Raw genomic sequence first — 19,929 nt, forward strand, 5'->3', positions numbered from 1 at the left:
ATGACCTAATCCAGATGCACTTCACAGATAGGTGCCCTAACATTCTTCTGAGATAAATAAAACCTTGAGTGATCATATCAAAGCAGTTACTTCAGATATGAGAAGTAGCTGATGATTAGAAAGTTATAAATGTGATCCTAATAAGAATCACAGTAATTAAAAAACAGTGAAAATGTGTGTATCATAATGGAAACTATCATTATGAATAAATTAAAAGTCTATGCAATATCCACCGTGAGTTTATGAAGATAAATTATGGCAAACAAATCCTTTAGACTTTTTTTTAATGGGTAACTGGAGTGACAGACAAAAGCAAAGCATGTGACATAATTTCCTAGGACTATCAAAAGACCTTTAATACAGATCAAAACTAAAGGTTAATGATGAAACTTGAAGAAACTGGCATCAGAGGTAACTTACAAGACTAGATCTGTTACTGATTTAATAGGTAGATGAAGAGCTGAACCATCCAGATAAAAAGGAGACTGCATTACATTTGTGGAGGTCTTCAATGGAGTCCCCAAAAGATCTGCGGTTGGACTGTTAATCTTTTAAGTTTATATTAATGACCTTAATTCTTCTGACAGTTTCATAAGTTTACTAATATTGCAGGTATAGAAAATACTGAGGAGACAGCAAAACGGTAAAAAACAGCAAATTTTACAAAATCGACTTAGTGATCTGGAAATGTAGTTTGATGTGCAAGAGTTTAAAGTACCAGTTGCAAAGGAACATTAACTATAAATTCAAGATAGGTAATGCTGATTTATAAGAATTTTTTAAGGTTTAATAGACAGAGCTTTCTTATACTCTAGGTGGGCAAGTAAACTTTTAGCTTATATTGTTAAAATATAACATAAGGGAGGTTACGCTCAGTGTGATATGCTACTTAGACCCTTTCTAGAGTTCCATGTGTGGGTCTGGTCACCACACTACAAAAAAAAAAAATACAGTAGCGCTACTATAAGCCACACAGCAACCAAGCATATCCCTAAACTAAAAAGCATGCACTAGCCTGGAAGTCTAAAAACGGAACTTGAAGCACTTTAGTCCTAGAAAGATAATGTTATACGGGGGCTAAGTTCAGAATTTCAGAATTCTCTAAGTCAACAATATAGCTTATTCATTTTCCAATAATTTGCAAATCAAGGACATTTTGAGCAAAATATCGTTATTTTCCGGATCAGTGAACTTGACAACTTTTAAAACTATCTGGATGAGGTATTAGGAGAACTCAACTAATAGGTAATCAAAATGATTAATCATCCTCTTGTTTGCAAAGGGTCTTTTGTTCATTGTTATGGAATACCTACATAGAGAGGGGAATTTGTAGTTTGTTCAGTCACTGCAAATTTTCAAGGTTTTGCAAGAGCAAAGCATTTCCAAAGCACGGCATTCAATACTAGTCAAAAAGTTCTTTGTACTCATCTTCTTATTAGCAAAGTGTTTTATTTTTTCACCTTGCTATTCTTTGCCCTGGATCTCATTTTTGCCTGTTGGTTTCTTCATGATACAAAGGGTGTTTAATAATTCATATAACTTGGAAAAAGAAATGTGATAGTCAAACTTACCTCATTACTTTTCAATGTAATTCCCCCTTGACTTCAACACACTTGGTCCACTTTGCCTCCAGTGCTCCTTCAGAATAGAAGGATTCATCTTGGTCTTTCAGCCAGCCTTTATCTCCTCCTTGTGGTCAATATCATTGGCCAGTCACCGTCCAAATAGGAATTTCTTCAAGTTTTGAAAGAGAACATAATAACTGTAGGCCAGGTCTGGACTACGGTGTGGTGGATGGTTAAGCTCTAAGAAGGCATATTCTCTGATAGCACAGTTTGATTAGTTTGATTTTGGGATTTTTGAGACGGTGTGTTGTCTTGAAGCAGCAACAACATGCCTGTTGACATTACCCCACAATGTTTCTGTTTTGAAGGTCTTCTGTAATGACTTTATTATGGAAGCTTTTCCAGCTTCTCCAGTGATGGCTGACTTGTGTGGCATGAATTCCACCAGCAGAACACCCATTGTATCCCAGAATACTGTTGCCATAACTTTTCCAGTCAACTGCTGCAAACAAAATTTCGTTTGTGTTGGGGTCCCCATATGCTTCCCTTGCATGGACTCTTGTTTGGTTTTAGAGTTTTGGTGGTGAACCCACGTTTCATCCACAATAGCAGTGTCTGAGGGGGAAAAAAAAATCTGCGGGATTGTCTCTAAGAAGGTCCAAGTTCTTGTGACTGAATTCCTGACGACATGCTTCCTGATCCATTGTCAGCATTCAGGAAACCCTTTAGGAACTGACCTTTGACTTCACACAATAATTATGGATGATTTTTGAAACTGTGCCAGCTGAGATGCCTGGTTCATTGACTGTATCATTAACCTTAACATGACAAACTTTCATCATCATAGCCTCCACGGATTGGCAAATTTCTGGTGAAGATGCCTCCACGGGATGCCCCATGGGGGTTCATCTTCAGTCAACTCCCAACTACATTCAAGTTGCTTGGCCCAAAATTTCACTTTATATGCATCATCAATATACACAACATTCAACCTGTCATGGATTTCCTTTTGGTTTCTTCAATTATTTTGTAAGGAATTTAATGATGGAATGATGCAGGTAGAAGTGTTTGCCATCCCCTCTCTTTAAAAGCTTGTTATGAAATTACCTGAAACTGCATGTGTGGTATGCCAAGACCTATCTTCATCACCACTGGCAAGTTCAAACACAAGTACACAATACTATGGTAGATAAATTATTGAACACCCCTTGTTGGTCAGGATTAGTGGAATTGAAGGAAGCTTGCAGATTTGTAGTTGAGATTTTATGAAATTCACTTAGCAGGAGAATGGCGGTGTGAATGTTTCTTCATTTGGATAATATGGACCAGACTGTGGTGGTTTTGTAACTCATTCCAGAATGATAAACTAACCAAATATCTGGCAGCCCTGGTCTTTATCAGGCCTGATTGTTAATTCAAAGAATTGCCTTTAATTTTGTTGAGTTTCCAATAACGTTTTCATGGCTGATGACGACACAGAATTGCAAATGAGTACAGTAATCCCTCGCTACATCGCACTTCGACTTTCGCGGCTTCACTCTATCGCGGATTTTATATGTAAGCATATCTAAATATATAACGCGGATTTTTTGCTGCTTCGCGGGTTTCTGCAGACAATGGGTCTTTTTACTTCTGGTACATGCTTCCTCAGTTGGTCTGCCCAGTTGATTTCATACAAGGGGACGCTATTGGCGGATGACTGAGAAGCTACCTAATCAGAGCACACAGTTAAAGTTCCTGTGTGCTGATTGGCTCAGCGACGGAGTGCTGCATTAACCAGGAAGTCCCATCTCATTCATTCAGCATTAACGTGCTCCTGCTACTGCTTCAGGGGCCGTGTCCAAGTGCCAACAGAAGATGCAAATGATTGCAGAAAAGGTAAAAGTTTTGGATATGTTGAAGGAAGGGAACAGCTACACCGCTGCAGGACACCATTACGGCATGAGTCCACAATTCTTTTTATTTAAAAAGGAGGAAAAGCATATAAGATCTACGGCCGCAGTGTCCTTTAATCAGGGCGCAAAACGAGTTGCAAGTGGACGTGATAAGGCAGTAGTCTGGATGGAATCTGCTTTAGGGATTTGGATTGAAGAGTGCTGGAAGAAGAACAACGGCGGTGCTACACAATCGCCCGAAGAGGCTCCTTTAGAAGAGCTGTAACGCTCTCCTTTGTTGTGCAGTAAAATTAAACTCATCGTTATCGGATAAGTCATCGTGTCATTGTTGGTGAGTAACCATAATTAATTATCTACGTACAGTACTTATTACATGTACATAGTTTAGTGTTACTGTACACACATTTTACTGTATACAATTTTTCTTGCATTGTACGTATTTATTGCTCATGGCCTGTCTGTCGTAATGGCTGTAACATATGTGATATCGGAGACGCTCGATATCTTTAAAATAATATTTAGGTTTTACTGTATATAAACTGTGTTTACATACATAATTTCAACGAATCTTACCTAATATCTAAGAGAATACAAAGGGTTTATGCTGTATAATTGTGCGGGAAATGTTTATAATAGTGTGGGAGAGTTTATAAGGGCTTAAAATATATAAAAAGAACCATATGAACATATGGTTTCTACTTCGCGGATTTTCACCTTTCGCGGGGGGTTCTGGAAAGCAACCCCCTGCGATGGAGGAGGGATTACTGTATTCACCACAAAAAAATAAAATAAAGCACCAAACTTTAGAATCATTTCTTTCACCTCATTACACTCCCCCTCTGATCACTTGCTTCCTTGTTCATAACTTGCCGTAACAGATATACAGTAGTGTCTGTTAAAACTGCAAAATCCAAAGCAGAAGACGACCTTTACCCTTCCAAATATTGTAAATTCACTCATGGACTTGATTTCCATAAAGCAAATGGATATTACTGTACAAAATCCGGTCATAGCAGTGTACTGCCATCCCATCCAAGGCTGGGCGTGCCTTAGGCCTTCCTTATATCTGGGGAGGATGAAAGCCACTATCTAAATTAAGTGGACTGTATGGTAAACTGGTCTTTTTTACATTCTGAGTGAGAGAGTTTTTATTGCACCAAAGAAATAATTGATTTTAAGAGACAGAAATCTGTACGTTCACCTATTGTAGTTCTGGGAGAGAAGTTAGAAATAATAATAATTCATTACATTTATATAGCACTTTTCTCAGTACTCAAAGCGCTATACACACAGGGAGGAACCAGGAAGCGAACCCACAATCTTCCACAGTTTCCTTACTGCAAAGCAGAAGCACTACCACTGTAAATAGTGACTGAATATAAATACTTAGGAACTAACCTAGATAAAAAATCTTAACTGGAATACAAAAAAATTATTCTCTAAATGCAACCAGCGCTTATTTCTCCTCCATAATCTCAAACTATTTAAAGTAGACAAGGACCTCATGTTGTCCTTTTATTGCAGTATGATCCAGGCTGTGGTTACTTTCAGTTTCATTGCCTGGTTTAATAGTCCGACAAACCAAAACTCAAAAAAGCTCCAGCAGATTACAAAGTATGCAGCTAAAGTTATTGGGGCTGATGTAGATGATTTGACTAGTGTGTGTCAGAGGGCAATGAGGGAAACTGGAAACCATCTCAACTGATGAGACATCCATTACATGTAGAACTAAACTTCAGTAAATCAGGTTTTGCTTTATATCCTGTAACCCTTTTTTTTTTTTTTTTTTTTTTGGTGTAAATATGTATTATCTAACTGCCTTACCATAATGTTTCTTGTTTCTATTTGTTTTATTTCATTCTGTCTGTTATTAGAGGCAACAGAGAAGGCACATTTCATGTTTTCTTGTATAAACATGACTAAATAAGAAACCTTAAACCTTATCCCAAAGATGTAAGGCTAACTAGTAAACCTAAACTAGTCTGTTATAATTGAATGAGCGAGTGTGGATTGGAGTGTGAAATGTGCTTTCTAACGGACTGGGCCATGCTGGCTTGATTGCTGCTTTTCCCCCCCAGGATGTTGCAATCCTGTATGGACAATAATCTGTTGATGAAAATGTAATGAAATGGGGAAGAATATAAATAAATTACCAAGCCCAAGTTTTGTACCAAATTAAACAATATATTTCAGTCAGGTGGAAAAAAAAAAAAAAACTTGTTAAAAGTACATTTCTGGAAGGGGCAAAAAAGTGATATTCAAAAAAGCTAATTTTTATTTTTAAAACCCCAATCTGCTGCAATCATTAAATCATTGAAACCACAAATCCTCACTAAAGGTTTGTCTTTAAATGTATTTTATATTTTTTCTCCCCAGAACAAAAACCTGCATTGCCAATTCTCACCCTCCCAAAGTATGTCACTTTTCTTTAATAGTATTTATTTCTACAAAATTCTCTAAATCTGTATTTGCGCATTTTTTAATGTACTGTTTTTCTTCTTCTTCTTCTTTAAGGATTCCACAACCAAAGCAATCTACTTCTTCCCTAACGAGTAAGTTTAATAAATGAACAAATCAAAGCCATTGTGTTTACAATATGTGATGTTCTAATTAACATAAAATATTGTCTGATGCTTTAATTTGATATGTCTGTGCATTACAGCATGGCCTTTCTAACTGCGCTAAGCACACCTTATTTATTACTTTTATACGAGTAGCAGTGCATTACAACGAGTATGGTAAAGTAAAAGGCAGCATTTAGTTACATTGCACCAAAACTATGCAGTGCACTACCAGCAACAATTACACAAGCTGAATCACTTCTGTTTGTTAAAAAACTATTAAAGACACATCTGGCTTTTTAGTTACATTTTAATTTATTTTCAGTTTGTTTATTTTTGGGGGGGAGGCTCCCATTATCTTAGTCTTGGTGTCTTTTAACTGTGTTTCAAATTACACCATTTATGATTCCGTTTTTATTTCTTTTTCAGTTGCATTCTATATGTAAAATACTTTGAGCTGCATTTCACATATGAAAGGTGCTATATAAGTTAACTTTGATTTATTAATTGATCTGGAGACCTGTGGAGTCAGATAATCAATTAAATCCTTACAGAAAGATACTGAAGCTTCTAGAGCATTAACAGAGGCCCAGCAGGCTTACTTAAGGACAACTTTAATAAACTCTAAATTCTAAAGAAGTTTTTGACACTTTCACAAATGAAGTTTTTTCTTTAAATTGAAATATTTTTCACACTTTGTTATAATTGGGTGGGTTCAGAAGTTTACAGTTGCACCAAGCAAGCAATGTAGTGTAGGACAACACAATTTTCTCTGTGCTCCTCAATTAAATGGCCTTAAGTAATTGTTTACTGACACCAAACTGCAAGTCAGAATACTGTATCAACAGTTCAATGCTGCTGCACATGTAACATGAGTAGCTCTGGCTACAAAGTGCACATCCATTAGATTCCTTGTACAACATAAATCTTTTACATTAACACTACGTCTCTATCCACTCTCATGTTCAGTTTGTTTCCCATTTCTGAATTGGGCTCATCTGGTTGCAGAATTAGGGCTCAAACGTGAATTGCAAACCTTATAAAGAAACCCAGTTTTCCCCATTAGCTCATGTGCAATATATGACTACAAAGCATCACCACCTGCCTCAAAGTAAACACTATTTACAATATAATGTGGCTCCCAAAAATACATAATATTGCTGGTAACACTTTAGTTTAGGTACTGCAAAAATGCATTTATTACTCATTTAGTCTTATCTAACAAGATCTTAACAGACTTCTTTTGTTGCTGATGACCTTATAAAGGTGCAGGGAAGTGGCTGTCCACTTGTGCAATGTGACTTACTAAAATAAGTTCACTTTGGAAGGAACAGAGGTACCTTTAGGTAAAACGTGTGTCTCTGGATTTTGCATACGTAAAGTAAGTATAAGGCCTGGGAATCCTTCATATTAACAAGTCATTTTCCATCATATCAATATGCCACACTGCACAGAGATGAATAATAATCTACTGATGTCTTATAAGTGTTATGAAGACCAAAAAGAAGTGTTTGTGAAGGTCTTGTCACATAAGAGTAAATGAGTAATAGATGCATTTTTGCAGTGCCTGTGAACACTTTTTTGTTTTGCACAAAAGACATCTGGGATGGTTATGGCAAAATTTTTACCGCAAAAGAATTCAGTTGAAGCCATCCTGTAGAAGATGTTCACACACCAGGTGACATACTTGTATACTAATAAATACTGCAAGGAAATGATCAAACTGAAGAACAGAATCTATTTTTTTTTTTTTATGATTTTAATGCATCATCACCTTAAGGTACTGCTTAAAAAGAGTCTAAATCCAGTCTATGATTATCTGAATTGTGTGCTTTACACCAGCCATCTAGAGTGCTTAGATCTTCTGGTCAGTTGTCTCTTGTTGTCCCTCGTACCAAGTGTAAAACTAAGGGGGACAGGGCTTTTGCAGCTGCTGCTCCTTGCCTGTGGAACTCTCTACCTCATTACATAAAGGAGTCGTCTACAATCGAACTGTTCAAAACAAGATAAAGACTCTTTTCTATTCACTTGCTTTCCGTAACCTTCAGTAATACTGATGGTTTCCTCATTGTGATTATGTAATCTTACTTCTATTTATTATTTATTTTATTTATGTTCATTTGTTTTATTGCTATTTTTGTTAAGTGTATGTTTACAAGAGTGGCACTTTGGCCACAGCATTCCTATGTTGTTTTAAATGTGCTATATAAATAAATTGACATTGTTCCTGTTACTGGCAGGACTTTGTGGATTTTCCTTGTAGTCTATACATGCAAGCAACATTTGGCCTTTAACACTGTTTTTTGTCTTTGCAGAGAATTCTTATGTATTAAGGAAAAATAACTTGCCAGGAAATGGTGCAGACTCTACAGAAATGGTAAATGGAAATCTGACACTTCAAGTTTCCCTTTAAGCAGACACATTGTGATAGATAAGCGTGTTAATATGGCATTTAGCCTTTCAGCAAAGGTGCCTTTATTACTCAAAAATTAATGTTTCACTTACTCAAGGCTGAAAATGTAAGCTACAGGCCTAGTTATTATTTTGTTATCCTATTTATATCTGTCACCATAGATAAGAAACAAAATTATATTTCATTACTACACTGCATTATAATAGAATTTGCAAGATATATACAAATTTCCACAATCATTTTTATTAGCAATGTGTTATATATATAATATCATAGTTGACTGTAAGAAGTTGCATAGCACTTAGTACAGGGGTGCCAGATTTAAAACTTGGAAGGCTGCAGCAACTCCAAGTTTTCTTCCTGGCTACTTCATTACTGACCAATTTGTGCTGCTAATTCGTTTGCCTTCATCTTACTTGAATTTCCTTTTAAGATCAAGGCTCTTTATTGTTCTCCATCACCCACATAAGCAGAAACCAAATGAGATGTAAAGGAAGCCAACAGATGACCAGATAATGTAATCCCAATTAATCCTTCTGCCCATCATGTTATTCATAAAGGAAAGGTCTGAGAAATATCAATTTGTTATGGTTCATAAAGTTGTTGCCCTTAAAAAGATAAAAATCAACAGTTTTGGAAATGTCAGGTCTGGCAGAATGAGACCAGTAAGAGGCCACAGAATGAAAAAGCTGTCTCCAGGTAGGAGTTGGCCTCTAATATACAAACTGGCTGGAGTGAAAATGGTGGTTTCAAGAAGTAGGTTTGAGACCCCTGAGTTAGCTGGACATTTTTTGGTTGCATGACTCACAATTAAGACAAAATAAGTAAGTTCCAATAGCAAGAACAACTGGGTACTAATTACGAAAGTGGCTGGAATGAAAATCTGCAGCCATCTAGGATGTGAGTTTGATGCCCGTAACCTAATAAATTACTGGGGAAAACTAACAATCTGGAGAGTGAGAATGAGCCAGACGCATGAACTGAATGATTTGTTGGGACGATGCTTCTTGATGGATTGTTTTTGTGGATGATGAACTGTAAGGTGGACAAGTCTGCTTAAAGGACAAGTTCAGTATTTTTGAAGTCGAGGTTATATCTTCACAATCATGGTATATATTAGTTTGCTACATAAAAATGTGTTGTAAAGTAAAGCATCTTTAATAATGTTTAAAAAATACATAGCCTGCTGTTGTATTTTATAATGCAGGTAAAGGGTACCAAGGTCCCAACATGGAACTTGCCGAGTAAATTCAATTTTCAAGGAAAAAATGTATTTTGAGTATTAATCCACATCTTGAGACTGCACATACAGTGGTGTGAAAAACTATTTGCCCCCTTCCTGATTTCTTATTCTTTTGCATGTTTGTCACACAAAATGTTTCTGATCATCAAACACATTTAACCATTAGTCAAATATAACACAAGTAAACACAAAATGCAGTTTTTAAATGATGGTTTTTATTATTTAGGGAGAAAAAAAATCCAAACCTACATGGCCCTGTGTGAAAAAGTAATTGCCCCCTTGTTAAAAAATAACCTAACTGTGGTGTATCACACCTGAGTTCAATTTCCGTAGCCACCCCCAGGCCTGATTACTGCCACACCTGTTTCAATCAAGAAATCACTTAAATAGGAGCTGCCTGACACAGAGAAGTAGACCAAAAGCACCTCAAAAGCTAGACATCATGCCAAGATCCAAAGAAATTCAGGAACAAATGAGAACAGAAGTAATGGTAAAGGTTATAAAGCCATTTCTAAAGCTTTGGGACTCCAGCAAACCACAGTGAGAGCCATTATCCACAAATGGCAAAAACATGGAACAGTGGTGAACCTTCCCAGGAGTGGCCGGCCGACCAAAATTACCCCAAGAGCGCAGAGACGACTCATCCGAGAGGTCACAAAAGACCCCAGGACAACGTCTAAAGAACTGCAGGCCTCACTTGCCTCAATTAAGGTCAGTGTTCACAACTCCACCATAAGAAAGAGACTGGGCAAAAACGGCCTGCATAGCAGATTTCCAAGACGCAAACCACTGTTAAGCAAAAAGAACATTAGGGCTCGTCTCAATTTTGCTAAGAAACATCTCAATGATTGCCAAGACTTTTGGGAAAATACCTTGTGGACTGATGAGTCAAAAGTTGAACTTTTTGGAAGGCAAATGTCCCGTTACATCTGGCGTAAAAGGAACACAGCATTTCAGAAAAAGAACATCATACCAACAGTAAAATATGGTGGTGGTAGTGTGATGGTCTGGGGTTGTTTTGCTGCTTCAGGACCTGGAAGGCTTGCTGTGATAGATGGAACCATGAATTCTACTGTCTACCAAAAAATCCTGAAGGAGAATGTCCGGCCATCTGTTCGTCAACTCAAGCTGAAGCGATCTTGGGTGCTGCAACAGGACAATGACCCAAAACACACCAGCAAATCCACCTCTGAATGGTTGAAGAAAAACAAAATGAAGACTTTGGAGTGGCCTAGTCAAAGTCCTGACCTGAATCCAATTGAGATGCTATGGCATGACCTTAAAAAGGCGCTTCATGCTAGAAAACCCTCAAATAAAGCTGAATTACAACAATTTTGCAAAGATGAGTGGGCCAAAATTCCTCCAGAGCACTGTAAAAGACTCATTGCAAGTTATCGCAAACGCTTGATTGCAGTTATTGCTGCTAAGGGTGGCCCAACCAGTTATTAGGTTCAGGGGGCAATTACTTTTTCACACAGGGCCATGTAGGTTTGGATTTTTTTTTCTCCCTAAATAATAAAAACCACCATTTACAAACTGCATTTTGTGTTTACTTGTGTTATATTTGACTAATGGTTAAATGTGTTTGATGATCAGAAACATTTTGTGTGACAAACATGCAAAAGAATAAGAAATCAGGAAGGGGGTAAATAGTTTTTCACACCACTATATATTGCAAAACCGTGTGTACAGGTGGTTTTAGGAACAAAAAAGGCATAAAGCAAAACATTGCTGTGAGAGTCATCCATTTTAAAAGAACAGCCACACAGTTCACCTCTACAGCATCTTGAAAGGGCCAGGAGTGTGGATTCACCTCAGAGTTGTCTCCCCGTGCCATTATTGACATTGAACGTTGATACCCAGGTGTGAATTGCTGTCTTTGTTCTGTAGGCAAGCAGACAATAATCACTGGAAAAGAAAGTCCCTCTTACAATCTCTTACAGTCCTTCACTATACAACAGCTTATTAGAAGACAAAAACATTTTGCATTATTTTGAGCGATATTGTCTGCTGTCACTGGTACCATAGTGCACACACGTATACTTCGGTGGTCTAGCGAGAGAATGGTTGAGCACAGGTGTAGTGTGCGATTTAAGTAACAAGAACTGAACAGACAACATAGGCATACAGTATATTTGGCTATAATCACACTGAAGTGCAGTACAGATGTTAGTGCAGAGCTGTCAGTACTGCCTTTCAGCGTTCAAATCTGCAGGGACTTTGCATTTTCTCCGTGTTTATTTATGGACTGTTGGTATCTGTTAGTGTCATTGTGTTTACTCGCTCAGATACGTTGTCCTCCGTTCCTTTGTTACTATATCCTCAATATGAGAGACTCGGCATACGCCATAAAGTTCTGTAATTGGTTTGTGGCGCTTCAGTCCGTTTCATTGTGGTTTGGCTCTGTCGGATGCTCGGTCATTTTCATTTTCTCAGGTTTGTTTTTTTTTTATCTGTCATGTGTGCGCTACAGAAAGCAGTTTGGCTCTTTTAAAAATCAAAGCTTTTATTTAAAAAAAATCAAGTCAGTGTAATCGGTTCAGATTTATTGTTATTGTTCACACTGCTTCTCGGCATGAATCCCACCCTATAGACTGGAAAATAACAACACAGATTGTAATTGGCAAAATTACATTTGGGTGAACATAATCATGTGATTTGAGTACACATCTGACTTGTAGCTACAAGTCACGGCAGAAAATAATCTTTGAAGAAACGGAATTGCAGAGACAAAAGTAGCATAATATGCTGCTTGCAGCTTCGGAGTGTTGTGGCTGTGCCAAAACATCACCCTTGAAGCCCACTGTGAGCAAGAGCGTATCTTTACAACAATAAAATAGTATCAAGAATCTTTGACAAAACGTCTTTCTTCCAGCTTACTTTTACTGTCACAAGCATGCTTTAAAAAAGTGACAAACAAATACTCTTATATTGAAACCTTTGCTGCCTCAAAGCGGACATATTTGGTAAGTTTTAAGCTATGTATTTTCACATTGTAACCCCAGTACCCTCAACCTCCCATTATAAATGCCATTGTAGGCTGGGTATTTTTTTTAAAAATGTATACAAAATGCTTCACTTTAGAATGCAATTTAATGTGGCATATTAATACAGTATGTACCATGACTGTAAGGATGTAACTGACTTGAAAAATACCGAGCTTACCCTTTAAATTTAATTACCAGTTCTGTTTATAGCAGAGAAAAAATGATTCAGACACAAAATAACAATCATGTTACATAAAAGGGCTGCATATAACTGACATTTCTCATGAGCCTGTTATTAAAGTTCCGTCTTCCTCGATGCTCCAACAAAAGAAGCATTTTTTTCATATTCACAAATTGCATGATTTTCCTGTTCTGCCATGACGCATCAGGTAAAAAGCCCTACTGCACTATTTCAAAGCGGGCCATTATAGGTGGATTTGTTTGTTCACTTATTAGGATATATTCTAATTTATTACCTTTTGTAGTAGCAACATTTTTACTGTTTTATTAATCTCATTACTCTTCCATTTTAATCAAAGTCCACTGTTCATTTGATTTTCCTACATAACTACCAACAGAGAACGTTTGCCAAATAGTAGCCTGCTACTCATTTCCAAGTTTGAGTGACACTGCAGACCATTTTGAAAGGAGGACGTGTGTGGCTGAATTATTAAATACTTCATAAATAGTCCCAGTTTTGGCAAAGCCAGTCATTAATGAGACACTCTGGTCAGGTTTCCACTTTATTTTCCAAGCCTTTCTCTGTGTACTGGATAAGTGTTTGAAGCTTACTTGTTTATTGATCAACAAAAGGACTGTAAAAACAGGACAATTAGCTGATATATGGACATGAGGCAGACAATTTTGATTTTTATTTCAGCTTTCTCATTGAGTAGTAGTGTCCTGTCTTTGTGACTTTCAGTGATGCCGCGGTTACAATTGAACAAGGAGGAGTAAACATTAAATTGCACCAGAGCACTCTGCATAGGCAGTTTGAGTTCAAAGGTTTGTAAAGGCTAGCCGTTTATTTGTCACATTTATGACCGAGATTGCTAAGCAGCAGCGATTAAATTTGACAAAGCACTAAACTGCCTGTTTTTTAGATTTTATCCTGTCAATGAAAAAAAATATTTGAACCAAAGTGCTGATGTGAAGTCCAGTGTTCTGTAGACTGCCACTGTCTTTGATCCAATTTCCAGTGAAGAGTATTGTTTGGGATTCCTTTAGTCATGTTGGTGTGGGATTTTTGGCACGTCCTCCATGACTTGACTCGTTAAGCCCCAGTGGATGTGGGAAATGTTCGTCTTCCATGCTGCCGACTCGCCGATTTTTGTCTTTTTGCCTCACAGGCACAGAGCCAGAGTTCTGGGAGAGGGGAGCGCAGGCCTCATTTTAACTCTCGGGTGCTCATTGGTATCTGAGGGTACTCATTTGAGTAGGCAAGAGGGCCGCTTGCGGTCATGAATTTCAAAACATATGAAAACCTCTTGAGTAATCAGGATTAAAGATAGCTGAACAGAGACCTCCGTATGTCTTGTGATGGTACAAGCAGCGGTAAAACTTCAGTTCAGTAACTTTCTACTTGTTTGTCTACTCTGTAATATAAATTGAGTGGTGAAGTGGGGCCTAAAAAGGGTTGAACACACAATTCGAAGGATACGTTACTATCTGTAAAAGTTTTTATTTTTTTTTGAGGACATTTTTAACATACAGGTATTCTACAGCTACAAAAGATTTTGTTTGTCCTTTATACTTCTGGAAAATGTGGCGAAATTAAGTTCATTTATGAAAAGATGACCTTTAACCCGCACAACTTTAGATTGTAAAGGAGCACAGCAATGCAGGAATGTCTGTTACATTTTCAGCCAGTTACTGAGATTGTGTAAAGTTAATTGCATAATACAGTACTTGCATTAAGTTACACGTTTCTGTTTTGCACTAACTGCATAGAAGGAAGGTATATTAGAACTACAGTGAGGACAGACCATTATGTTGAAGTGGTGTTGTCTTTTTCTGTTTTTAATATACAGTATGTACAGTTCTTCACGTTTACATATTGATTGTGCATTTGGTAAAGTCTCCGGATGTCCTTCATTTGTGTTTTCCTTCTCAATTTTTAGGAGGCTGGAGTTTACAACAAGCCTTGGTACGCCAGTTCAAGTGACCGCAAGATCGCAGAGGAGGCCCTTGTTAAACTGAATAAGGTATTTTTTTTACTGTGTTACAAATCACAGGGTGATTCCAGTAAAGGAACTGGCAAGGACTCCCTGAACAGAACAAAATAAACTGCATTCTAAGATTTAGATGTGACCAAAACGTGTTTTCACATTCCCCCAATCCCCCCTTTCTTTTAAAGGATGGATCATTCCTCGTGAGAAAAAGCTCAGGACAGGATGCTAAACAACCGTTCACTTTAGTGGTCTTCTATAAAGGAAAAGTGTATAACATTCCAGTTCGGTGTATTCAGTCATCTCGTCAGTATGCTCTCGGAAAGGAAAAAACGGGAGAAGAGGTGAGGATTTTCCTTTAGCCGGGTATTTACAGTATCATTCTTTAATCATTAAACATGTAGGAAGAGAAGCTTTGTAATGCTCATACCGATGCCTCCAGATCTTTTAAAACACATTTTATATTGGCATAGATTCCAACTGGGTGGGATATTGGAAGACCAGATAGCACTGTTACCTCACAGCTCAGGGACCAACCAGTTAATTCAAGACCAGTCACTACCTTTACGCACTCGGCCTGCTCTCCCTGGCTTTCTTCCCAGGTTTGGTTAAGTGGGAAAGAATAATTTAATTTGACGGTGTCTGTGCGTGAAGATGCACAGCAGTGGTCTGGCCTCCCGTCCAGGGCTGGATTGACCTTTCTGCCTGATGCTTTAAAAGCCTGTGATGGAAAAAAAAAAATATTTGTTAGCCCAGTATGTAGTTTTGGGACAAACTCCCACTTCAGACACCCATCAGTAGCTACCGGACATTTCTCATAGAAAGTGAGTTCTCAGCACACGCTCAAAATCACCTTTTGGTCTTCATATTTATAAAAAAGAAAAAAAAAAAAGGTGCTACAGAAAGCCTAGAGAGGACCTACTGGATCTATTAGATGGATCTACTCCATGGATTCCAGGTCAGCAGAATATTAGCTATGGGGAAAGAAGAAGATCTGTTGAGTTTAATTCAGTCTTTCTTAAACGTTCCTTCTCGCGGCCCAATCTTGCCCTTCTTATTGTCTTTGAGACCCAGTCCATCCGGTGGGGTTTAGCCCCCCTTCAGCAACTTCAGACGATAGTCACAGCGGACCAATGCCAATTGCTTAAAGTGCCCGTGACGACCAATTGCGAGACACTTTGCAGACTGAACGCGTCCGTTTCCCATTGAATACAATGGCGAGGAAGGACCCTGTGTGACCCACTGAGAAAGTTATGATTTAAGGGGAGATATCAGGAGAGCTGCCTCTAAATGTTGAAGAGACCAAAAATTACAAGCCAGTTGATAATTTAGAATTTCTTCTTCCCCACGAACATGGAGGCAGACAGATGCTATCCAAGAGCCAATTTAGCACAGATGTGTGGAGGCGTTTTGACTACACAGAACAAATGAACACAGAAGGCTGCACCTTTAGTGCAACTCAAGTATATTTTGGAAATGGCTGACCTTAAAGGCCTGTGTTAATCAAAACGTTTATTTATGTAAGACATCTAAAGGAATATCAGGTGTGCTAACATGCCATGAATATCCTGTATTAGGTATTACACTTGCTACACAGATGGCACAGACCATACATTTAAAAAAGAATGGTTCATTTAAAATATTCAAAATAGTGTGAAATTATTCAAATGAGCCTCTACAATGTTTTACTATTATCACTTCACCGTAGCACCCCTTTGTATGTTTTATTTGGGCATAAAATAACAGTAGCAGGGAAATGGGATGTCTGGGCAGCAAACTCTGCTACGACTCAGACCCAGATAGAGTAAGTAACCGAAAATGGACGAGTGGACAACAACAAAACACAGTCCAACCAAAAAAAGAAAATCGCAAGTGCAGTAGCACATTCTAGACCAGGGGTAGGCAACGTCGGTCCTGGAGTGCCACAGTATGTGCAGGTTTTTGTTCCAACCCAGTTCCTTAACGAGAACTCAATTATTGCTGATGAAGCTCATATTGCTTAAGTGACATTTTAATGCTTCATTTTAGTGGTCTCGCTTGTTAAGGTTCTCCAACCTTAATTGCTTATTTCAATCTTAAACTGCTGCATTCAGTGTTTTAATTGCTCCTTATTAGCAATAAGATGTAAAACAGGGGTAGGCAATGTCGGTCCTGGTGAGCCGCAGTGGCTACAGGTTTTCATTCAACCCAATTGCTTAATTAGAAACCAATCATTGCCAATCTCAGACCTTATTTAATTTTATGGCTTGTTAGTCTGTGCAATGTAAGGCTTTTATATCGTAGATTTTTTTCCTTTCCAAGGATATCATCCAAATGATTTGAAGCCTAAAACAGATCATTTTCAGTCTGTCACGTTTTTCTATTAACTGTTTTATTAAATCAAACCGTGCATGATGAACACACACAGATGTAATTGGAAAAAAGCTAGCTGGAGAACTGCTGGCTGCTTTGTCTTTTACATCTTATTGCTAATAAGGAGCAATTAAAACACTGAATGCAGCAGTTTAAGATTGAAATAAGCAATTAAGGTTGGAGAACCTTAACAAGCGAGACCACTAAAATGAAGCATTAAAATGTCACTTAAGCAATATGTGCTTCATCAGCAATAATTGAGTTCTCGTTAAGGAACTGGGTTGGAACAAAAACCTGCACATACTGTGGCACTCCAGGACCGACATTGCCTACCCCTGGTCTAGACTATAATCCCAAAAACTGTGCAGGCTCCCCGCACCTGAATAAGCCTCATCTAAGATGGCTCTCCAGAATGAATCAAACAAAAACGTTCAGCACATTAATTCCCAGTAACAAATTCTTCCAGATTCTAAAAACCTTCCAAAGAGATGTTCACCAATAGAATGTGATTCAACCCCCCAACCCCATCTTAGGCATTGCTGTCCCACTGAGCTGTAGACGGTGGATCTGTGGACCTCACAACTGCTTTTTCATAGCACACAGCGTCATCTCATGTGACATTACTTTATTTAGAAGTGACATTCAATCCAAGGCTATCTGAGAGACACATTTTGACCAAAATGACGTAATGGCATCCCCGTGACCTAGATGTGAAAGAAGCATGATGGTGCAACTCAATGGCTGCATGTGAAAAACATAACTGTTGAATGCTAAAAATCGTTTTTTTTTTATTTATGTTTTAGCGTTTTAATAGTGTAGCAGACATCATTGAGAACCATCAGTGGTCCCCACTGGTGCTAATTGACAGCCAGAACAACACCAAAGATTCAACCAAACTGAAGCATCCAGTGAAAGTGTAAATGAACTACTGCAAGGTGTGGAAGACCCGAAGCCCACCAACCAACTTCACCTAAATCAGAATGACTCAACAACGACCTACCGCTGGTGGGCTCAGAGCACAAGGACTCTCCTCAAGTGTTCAAAAAGGATTTTAACCGCATGGCACTGCTTGAGTGTTGAACTGAGATGAACTTGAGCAGTGAAGGGCCTACAATGTGCTACAAACTTCTAAAAGACAAATTGTGGCACAAAAGACTGGCATCTTGCCTGCCAACCTTATTCGCTGAAGTAAATCATAAAGGACCAGATAGAAATTGCATGTGTAGGTGGTCTTGAAGTAATGGGACATTTGTCAACACTTTGAATTCACCGTGTGACTAACATTTTAAAAGCTACATTTTACTAATTTATCCAACTTCTTTAATTGTAATTTTCTTTATTTGAGTAATACAGCATGTCCAAGACTGTGTATTATAAATGTGGTTTTGTGTCCTTAGGTTTCACACTTTGGGTTAATTGTATGTAAAGATGTGCAATATGTTCCAGAAAGCAAAATGTTTAGATGTTTTATCAATCTGTACACAAGAAAATTTCTGAAATGCCCACAGCAAGTGAATCTCAATGCCACAGCCGGAATCACCCGAGAGGGTATCACGAGGACCTAAAGCTCAGCTCTTTCCTTGTTTAATTATAATTTCCACCAATGTTGCATTTTTTGTAATACTGTGTGTGTGTACACAACCCACAGCAGCTTTCATTGACAAAAAATATATTTATTATTCTTAATGAAGCAGCATCATGAGAATATCAAATTCCCTTTTTTAACGTGTTCATTAATTGTGTTGTATGCATGGTGGTCTTTATGGGGTGACGTCATAAAAGAAGCTGCCTCTCGTTTTAAAGTGTTCTGTACTCCACACCACGTGAAAAAACTGACAAGCTGCCCTCTAGTGTTCAATACTAGGAATTAAAATTGTTTCATACCATCAAGATTGACGCTCTTATTCACACGTTGTGAAAGAAAAAAAAAAAAGTCTTGTTTCTAATGAGCCAAACTGGACTGACAGTTGTGACCAATGTGGCACCACTGATGGCCTGGCAGTGGAATCTGTAGACGGCAAGTGATGCACCCTAATTTAACAGTATGTCCACTTGTGCAATTCACTGATCCAAAAGCACCTAGAAGTTTCTGTTCCACTTCTGTATTCTGCTGCATCCCAAAGTGGTTTGTATTGGGTGATACGGGTGAGCCTCCCTGTGATAAACGGCTTCCTGCCTTCTGCTTAGTGTTACAGACATCATTACCTGCAGTGTCACAACTGACAAACCTGCATCCACTTAAAAAAAATATATATATATTATATGAACAGTAGGATGGTCAACATTTAATACTCTACTCAGTGGTAAGACTGGATCATCACACACACATGACCAGGAGGCAGGGTGGCTGCTTCACAGAAGTTGATACCTGAAATGCCCCCTCTCTGGAGTTGGCCATTCTGCTCAACTTCCTCTCAAAGTGTGAGCTGGTAGACTGACTGGCACTTACTTCTTAACCACCCATGTCAGATGACCCATTGGACTGTGGCTGCTTCCTGCTCTGCACCCATCTCTGAAAATGAATAGAAGAGTGTGCCCTTTATCAGCTGCTGATGACAATAACATTTTATTTTTTGCTAAGAATCCTTCCATTAAACAATGCCCATTCTAATATATGGGGTGCTGCCTCCTTGCACTAAGGAGACCATGGTGTGTGTCCAGGGGGTCTCTGTGTAGAGTCTTCATGCGTTTCCTCCCACCGTCCAAAGACATGTAAGCTATGAAGTGGCCTGTGTTCACCCTGTG

At 38.3% G+C, this 19,929-nt stretch overlaps 2 protein-coding genes across 50 annotated transcripts in view; one reads left to right on the forward strand and one right to left on the reverse strand.

Moving 5' to 3' along the window:
- blnk (B cell linker) overlaps positions 1–19,074 on the forward strand; it is a 374,165-nt gene extending 355,091 nt beyond the window's left edge. For 41 of the 49 annotated variants that reach the window (XM_051923813.1, XM_051923815.1, XM_051923837.1 and 38 more), the window contains 6 exons: positions 5,837–5,873; positions 5,975–6,012; positions 8,337–8,398; positions 14,785–14,868; positions 15,021–15,176; positions 17,988–19,074. In XM_051923813.1, coding sequence (XP_051779773.1) covers positions 5,837–5,873; positions 5,975–6,012; positions 8,337–8,398; positions 14,785–14,868; positions 15,021–15,176; positions 17,988–18,104 — 494 coding nt within the window. In that variant the 3' untranslated portion in view covers positions 18,105–19,074. The remainder of the gene's footprint in view (positions 1–5,836; positions 5,874–5,974; positions 6,013–8,336; positions 8,399–14,784; positions 14,869–15,020; positions 15,177–17,987) is intronic. The other 8 variants (XM_051923817.1, XM_051923838.1, XM_051923824.1 and 5 more) reach the window with 5 other exon arrangements.
- LOC127526841 (zinc finger protein 518A-like) overlaps positions 1–19,929 on the reverse strand; it is a 148,980-nt gene that overhangs the window by 99,048 nt on the left and 30,003 nt on the right. The gene's annotated exons all lie outside the window — the stretch shown is intronic.

Source organism: Erpetoichthys calabaricus, chromosome 2 (assembly GCF_900747795.2).
Source record: "Erpetoichthys calabaricus chromosome 2, fErpCal1.3, whole genome shotgun sequence".
NCBI lineage: Eukaryota > Metazoa > Chordata > Cladistia > Polypteriformes > Polypteridae > Erpetoichthys > Erpetoichthys calabaricus.